The sequence below is a fragment of the Carcharhinus amblyrhynchos genome, chromosome 33 (genome assembly GCF_965287045.1).
Source record: "Carcharhinus amblyrhynchos chromosome 33, sCarAmb.v2.hapA, whole genome shotgun sequence".
NCBI lineage: Eukaryota > Metazoa > Chordata > Chondrichthyes > Carcharhiniformes > Carcharhinidae > Carcharhinus > Carcharhinus amblyrhynchos.
In genome coordinates this window covers 6,793,467-6,801,585 of record NC_137356.1, presented here as the reverse complement: position 1 = coordinate 6,801,585, position 8,119 = coordinate 6,793,467, and the positions used below count along the sequence as shown (strand labels likewise).

General features: G+C 46.6%; 1 protein-coding gene across 1 annotated transcript in view; it reads right to left on the bottom strand.

Annotated features, from left to right (window-relative positions):
- Window positions 1–653: 653 nt before the first annotated feature.
- The window catches only part of notch3 (notch receptor 3), a 209,319-nt gene continuing 201,853 nt past the window's right edge, over window positions 654–8,119 (bottom strand). The window contains exon 34 of the mRNA XM_080216675.1: window positions 654–7,080. Coding sequence (XP_080072801.1) covers window positions 5,665–7,080 — 1,416 coding nt within the window. The 3' untranslated portion in view covers window positions 654–5,664. The remainder of the gene's footprint in view (window positions 7,081–8,119) is intronic.

Genomic DNA, 8,119 nt, shown 5'->3' with positions numbered 1-8,119 from the left:
GGGAGGGGGAGGGGGCGAACTATGCCAAGGTCCGCTGACCTCAGGTGGGACTTTGCAGTTCTGGGGATGAGTGCAGCCAGAAAATCCCACCCAGTGGGGCAAATGATTCAAAAGCCGGATGTAGAATGCATTCTGTTCTGCTTTGAGCAATGAAGCAGGATTTTGTACTGTGATACTTGACAGTAGCCGGGTTTTGCAATGAAAGTGGGTAAAATGTGATAAACTCAGACCAAATTTGAATGCATCTCATCTGAGTTCGTATCACTTTGGGACAAAAATTGCCATTTGAAGGGACCTTGGTTCGACTCACAATCAAAGCATTGAAATAATCTCTCCCATATTCCCCCAAGGTGGGAATCGAACTTGGGTCCCTGGCGCAGTGCTAACCACTGTGCCACCGTGTTGCCCCCTCTAACCTATTTGTCACTGCTCCTTCATCAGGTGAGTGATGACATCAGGAGAGGTGAACACTCACCTGATGAAGGAGCAGCGCTCCCAAAGCTTGTGATTCCAGATAAACCTTTTGGACTTTAATCTGGTGTTGTAGACTTCTTACTGCGTCCACCCCAGTCCAATGCCGGCATCTCCATCACAGGCTATTAGTATATATCTATTCCGGAAATCAGTCTGTAGTTTCTTTGCAAATAAAATACTTGATAGCCAAAATGTGTAGTTTCCTACAGCTTTATTTTGGAAGTATATTTACCTCACAACCTTCATTTCTTTGCATACAAAAGATGTGACTTAAAATACTTTTTTTTCTCTGTACAGATTAAAGCTACATTTTCGTAAAAAGGCTTGAAATATTATAAAATGTCTAGAAAGAGTCCTTCTAATAATAAACAACCAAGTATTTTGGCTCTATCCATGTGATATACAACTAATAAGAAATGGAACTTTTTTTGGAGTACATGAAACATTACAAAGAGCAAGTACTTCTGCAACGAGTAAATGGGTTTTTTTGTTCTTCAATTTGACTTATTTACAGTTTGTTTTTTAAAAAAAAAATCCGTTAATGCTTTAAATGTACATTCTACTGTTTGAGCTGTGCTACTGACCAAGAACATTGAGAAAAAAATATATAAAATATATATATAGGTCCCTCATAAATTCAGTCCCAACTAAGGCAGGAAATAAGCCCCAGCTAACAGGGTGTTCTCTCATTATTGTGAGCAGTGTGGGCCCTCTATTTACCTCTTCTTGATTTTGTGAACCACCTTGTACAGTCCACCCTTAGGACTACCAGAACCCTACACCTCACTCAAAGCTCACACCCTGTACTCTGCTTCCCTCCAGGGCCTGATCTGTGCCTCACTTGCCCTTTCCCTTGCCTCTACCCAGGCTCATCACTTTTCGCCCCTCTCAACTCACTCAGCCATCTGATCCACAATTCCGTCACGCTCCCCCTCTCTCCAACGCCCCACCCCTCTTCCCCAACTTGTCATTCAAAACTCAATTCCTTCCCCAGCTTTGATAGCTGCCTCTCCCACTCACTCACCCCTCCCACCCCCCACTTCCCAATAGCCAACAGTCCAGACCCTTCAGGGTGGGCTTTGAGGCGCTTTATAAAATACGAAGTGGACATAAAAGATCTGTTTTTTAAAAAATATACAATGTCTATTTCTACCCTCTCCTTGGTCATGAGGTGCAGTGATTAGGGGCTTGAATGAAATTTGATAACAGGGTTGGCTTCTGACCATCGTCTTGTTCCAACAAAAACTGCATAACTGCACCGTGTCCCCTCCACCCACCTCTCCACCCGTCCTCCCTTTAATTGGAGATAAGCAGGTAATACTATCATGGTTACTCTCAGGCTAGGGTAAACATTGAGGGACAGATTTGGAGATTGCTAAGTCTGACCTCACAGGTCGAAGACTTGAAACTCACCCTGGGAACAGCAGAGAAATTCTTCACGTACCAGCCAGGGTACTGGAGCCAAATTATTGCAAAGGAGCAGAGTGCCTTTCAGAATACCTCTCAGCTATTTGAACTGGGCATTTTGGATTAATTCCTCTCAAAATCAGCTTGTGGATTCGAAATCTCGAGGTTCAGGCTGCTAAAGGAGTGGCTCGTAGACCCAGTAAGGAGCCTTCAGTTCCTAAACTGGATGCCAAGAACAGGCCACATATATGGCCACATACGTACATATATATCCTCGATCCAGGGACGGGAATGTGAGTCAGTGGAAGATTTTGTCCTTGCTCGTTCGAAACACACTCAAAGTTAAATTAGAGCAAGTCTGATTTTCACATCGGAAAATTGATCCTCTTACTATTTTTTTACTCGGTTGAACAGACAATGGTATATTTATTGCTGGGTTGTCATTAGCAATCGTGGCAAAGCCTTTAAATTAGCAGGCAGTCTCACTGGACACCAATGAACCGTCAAGCTCATGTTCTCTTCAAGCTTATTTTTTCTTAACATTGGAAAACAAAACCTGCTCCTGAAGATAAGGAATGGCAGTGCAGGGAAACAAGTTTTCTTCCGTCACAAAGGGTATCAAACACCTCACAGACCACGTAATCCAACCCCCAGGATTTGGGTTTATCTCATTTTGATGCCGCATTGCGGCAGTCATTGATTTTTTTTAGCACTTATTTTGCCCAAGTACAAGGTGGGTCAGCAGGGTTGAATTTAGAATCGTTAATCATCCAGAACAATGCCAGGGACTAAAGCTTAAACTCTATGATACTCTGATGGGCAAGACCCATTGAGAAAACCAGAGGCACTTGTGAAAACAAAAAGACCTCTTTCTTGGTTCCTTAAAACTATTTTGTTTTTAACTTATAAATATCTCAGAGACCGGGCACTGTGGCTGGAATCTTACTGCCTGGGCCGCCCCAGAGTCGGGGCATGCATGGCATGCAGAACGGCATTCTCCGCTGGCCTCAGGCGGGATCTTACGAGCCTGGGGCATACAAGGTGGAAAATTCCTGGCATGTGTATCTGGTAACAAAAGAGTTTCCTGATTGTTGTCAAAAAGAGTCCATCATGAGGCTGGACACGTCGAACAACTAACAGTGGGAGAGTCGAGGGGTGGGGGTGTGGTGGGATGGGGAAGAGAGGTAGCCGGAGGTCACCTGGTGACACCTCCTGGAACACATCCACTCACAGTTAGGAATACTGGGAGGTGGGGGTGGGAAAGGAATAACTTAGTTAAAAATGATAACCTTTATTGCGTGCCAAAGCTGTTAACATCTTTGAATAGCTGCACCACAAGACACTCTTCTTAAGCCAACCACTGCAAACCCTGTTGACTCAAATGCTCCCATCTACAATCAAAAGGCCATCTTTACCCTCTTTGATGGGTACCTGTCAACGAAGTTGACGAACTGCAACGTCTACCACCTTGAACAAACGCAGCCACCCTCTTAACCCAAGGCCACTTGCTCTGTGGGCATCTGATATTCCTACCCTGGCACTGCCTTTCGATGTGGCTGGTGTGAGGGAAGGGTTGTGGAACTGGCAGTGAAACTGAGCATGGGTTTTCAATGCTGGGCATCATTAGCTTTCAGGGAGATCCTCCAGTTTAAAACAAGATTGGGCCTCTGTAATCCTGTTGTTAATTATGATGGGTTATTAAGTATAGACTTTTTAACAAAAACAGGCAGATTCAGGTGTTTGCCTTTGTAGCATCTGTCACTGGGCTCACCTGGACTGGTTTAAGGAGACTACAAAAATCTGAATTGTGTTCACAGACACGATTTCAACTTCTGCCTGATAAAGGAATGGGCAATTCACTTTGAAGTCTCTACCTGCTGGTTATGTGTATTGGCAGTATTAAATTGCCCTTTAGTGTTCCGGGATGTGTAGGTTAGAGGGATTTAGCTGGGTAAATGTGTGGGGTTGTGGGGATAGGGTCTGGGGTGGGATTGTTGTCGGTGCAGGCGTGATAGGCCTCCTTCTGCACTGTAGGGTTTCTATGACTTCTATGACCTGTAGATGCAATGCTCTAGGCCCGTTCAAGGCTCCTGCTCCCATTCAGTGAGCACCCAGAACAAATCATCTTGAACTTTAGCCAAATCTTAGATCTTCAAAGACCTGCTAGATTCACCCTTACTGATTAAATGTTCGGTTGAATGAACTAAGTTTAACGAGCTTCATATTTTCTGGCTGTATTAGTCAGTCCTTTGAACAGATTACACCGAGTTTAAAAAGTAAGGAGAGTCACAGGGATTAGCAGAGTAAATATGTGGGGTTGTGGCCTGGCAAGTATTGCAGGCGGTGCAGACTCGATGGGCCGAATGACCTCCTTCTGCATGGTAGGGATTCTATGATCTCTTTTCCCTTGAAATGAAACTGTTACAAATAAAACTGCACAATGGCTAGCGTGACATGGTTGGTTCGCATGAATTTGTAACTCATTTTGAGGCCTGGTGGGTGAGTGAGATAACCAGAGGACTATGCAAATAACTCCCCGGGCAGTTTGAAACAGCAGGCTTGAGTGAGCCATGCTCCGCTCATTGTCTGTTTAGGCTGGGTTGGGTTGGGATTTTAGGTAGAGCTTTTTTTTTAATTCCTACACTCTGGCCTTTCTCTAACACTTGGGACAATTCTTGGAAAAGTCTTGCAGGCTCCCTCCCTACGCCAGAAGAACGTGACAATACATACAAACAACAAGTGTTCCTTTGAAACTTGGACCAGTTAAATAACATACAATGATACTCTTGGTAACATCACAATTTCCAATGGCAGTCAGTTTTAGGAAAGCATACTGAGGATTAAAAAAAAGCACAAGAGGAAGAAATCATATTAAAATTTCTCATATTAATTACTTTACATATAATGAAATGAAGGATGACCCTAATTGAGGCTTCAATGGTTTGGACAGTGTTTTTTTGTTAGCGTTTGCATTGCTTGAAACACAATTTCCTTGGGTGTTTATTTTAGCCAGCTATTCTGGAATGGTTGCTGGCGGCAGGTGAAAGACTTCAGACCACTTTGGAGGCCCAAAGAGAAGGAGGTGAACTTACTGTAACAGCTAAGCTAATGGAATGTGGGGTGCAACCATACTCAGGAACAGGCAGCAAATGTAGCGTCTGAGTCCTCTTGTCCAAATTCTTCGGAGGTGAGTTCTTGGGTGTGGTGGGGGCAGCGAGGAGTGGGGGCAAAATCCTTCTCGATAGGTCGTAAGCAATCCCGGACAAGAACCTGACAAACACTATGAGTAACAGAGATTGCCCGAGAGTCCCAGGCGTTGGTCAAACCAGTGATAGGTGAGAGAAGTCCAGGACTTCGGGTGGGATTGGGGCGGGAGGGGGACAAAAAAGGGGTTTTTAACGCTCGTGACATGTTTGTGAAGAGGTGCCGCACACTCACGAGAACATTTAAAATGTAACAGGCTTCACCGAGATGGCCCTGCTGGTTCATATGCACGTGCGGTAAAGGCAGTGACCACAGTGAGACAGCGGTAAATTGAAAACCTTCCTTCTCACCATTTTTGGAAAAGAAAAGAATCTTCCCCTTGAAATTCGAAACCCAGAGACGACCTCCGTTGCAAATCCAGCTGGCGTTACTACAGAACCGGCTCCTTCATGACGGTGTCTTTAAGATAATGACAGGAGAAGTAGCGACAAAAATAATAATAATAGCCCAGGTCCTAATATCCTATAGAGACTTCTCTCTCTCTCTTTTTGTTTAATTAAAAAGGAGGAATGATGCATTTTACGCAAAAACTTGCATTTTGGTCGCTTGTTCAGACATGTGCTGTATCTGAGCTTGATGTCCAATTATGGCCGGGCTTGGGGTAGAGTCTGACCAATCAGACATGGAATGCGGAGATGGACTGGACCACTGTTCGGGCGACTCTGGGGATGGGGTCAGGTAGGGATGTTCGTTCTTCAGGCGGAGGTAATGTTTGGGCGTGCTGTCGTGGCTTGATGTGAAGCTGTGTTTGGAAGTGGGGGTCAGGTAGTCCTCCGTGGCAGTGTTACTGTGCTGCTTGTAAAATGGTGGCACGTTGGCCTGGGGAGGCTGGGTGTCCTGTGGCGAGATCGACTGGTTGCAGCGATCCGGTATCCGCGCCATCTCGTTCCTCAGCAAGCTCTGCTGGATGGAGTGGCTGGTGGTGGAAGGGGTGCACCTCTGCTGCACCTGAGAGGCTTGCGAGATGGCCTGCTGCTCGGCTGGGTTTGGGGGCTTGACTGGACTCTGCTGGCTGATCATTTGGGGTCCGCTCCCCATGGACATGCGGCTCTGCAGCACCAAGCCATGCTGCAGGACTTGGCCCGGCTGGTGCAGGCTGGCATGTGAGCCGGTGGGCTGTTGCACCACATTGATGACCGAGTTGCACTGCGAGCTGGGGATCCTCGTCTGCCACTCGAAGGGCACGGTGGTGATGGGGCTCACCATCCCAACATTAAGACCAAGGCCACTGGCATTCAGCAGGCAGTTGGGCTGGCTACTGACTTGGGACATTGTGAGACGCGGCTGCATGTGGTTCATGGATAGGATGGCAGTATTCTGAGCGACATCTCCAAGGTCACCAAGTCCTGCCAAGGAGACAGTGAAGGGGCCTTCCAGAATGCCATTCACTGGAGGGTTGGCGAGCACGGATAAGGAGCCAGTGGGATGCAAGATGCCAGAGGATGTCATGACCGGAGACGTAGGGTTGGTAACGTAGGCACGCGGCGAATCCAATGAGTCTACTGGAGACAGTGTCACTGAGCTTTCCATGAGGGAGGCTTGGCAATCCAAACTCAACTTTTTGTTCCTGGTTTTTGGTTCCTTCGAGTCCTTAGTCATGTTGCTGTTATTCCCAGAGCCGGAATTCTTGGAGTTGGGCCTCCTTGCTTTCTTCCCCTGGGGTGTTTGCTTTAAGTTAGTCATGTAGCTGTTTGGCGGGCACATGAGGGGGGACATTGAATGGTTGCCCATGTGACCACCTTGCCCCTGAGGACTCCGCACGGCATTGTACTCGTCCAGCAGCTGCACAATGTCATGATGCATCCGCTCCTGTGCGATGTCCCACGGTAACCGATCCATGTGGTCTTTGATGTCGCGGTTGGCAAAGTGATCCAACAGCATCTGGGCAGCTTCAAAGCTTCCTTCCCGGGCAGCCAGAAAGAGTGGCGTCTCCTCCTGCAAGAATAAAGGTTTCCTCAGCGTAAGAAATAGTGCAAAAGGACACAGTTGCTTCAAGCCACAGATCATAGAATCGTAGAATCCTACAGCACAAGGAGGCCATTCAGCCCATCATGTCTGCACCGACCATAATCCCACCCAGGACCTATCCCCATGCATTTACTCTAGCTAATCCCCCTGACACTAAGGGGCAATTTAGCATGGTCAATCCCCCCATAACTTGCATGTCTTTGGATACTATGAATCAATTTAGCATAGCCAATCCACCTAACCCGCACATCCTTGGATGCTAATGGGCAATTTGTCATGGCCAATCACCCTAACCCGCACATCCTTGGACACTAATGGGCAATTTATTATGGCCAATCTACCTAACCTGTACATCTTTGGACTGTGGGCGGAAACCGGAGCACCCAGAGGAAACCCACGCAGACACGGAGAGAACGTGCAAACTCCAGACGGACAGTGACTCAAGCCAGGATTTGAACCCAGGACCCTGGTGCTGTGAGGCAGCGGTGCTAACCGCTGTGCCACTGTGCCACCCAGGAGACGTTAGAATGCATTAATAGCATTTGCAGCATGACACTGGAGCCACAAAGATTATAAAATGTGAACAGGAGGCATAGACTAGAAACATTGTTGCCTAAGCAGCTGGTTAGATATTGGAGGAAGCTGGCCACTTGCTGCCTAGCAGCATATGCATTTGTGAAATAGAAGATTTTAGTTTGTTATTGGGTTTGAACTTAATTTCAAACCATCTGCCATGGAGCTGTCAGAGATCCTGGGCACAGCAACCTTAGTGCTGGTACCCAGGACTAGACAATTAGTCTACTTGAGTACTAACAGCGTGAGACACCATGCATAATCCAATGCGAGACCTTTAATGACGTGTGTACAAGGAGAAACTACCCTGCATTTGTCCTGCAAATGTTTCTGAAGTTGCCAATTACAGTCAATTACAGCAAATCAGAAACAAGCAATTTTTCAAATCCTTCATTCTCCCACACATTTGGGACTATGATGTTGTGGTTAGAAC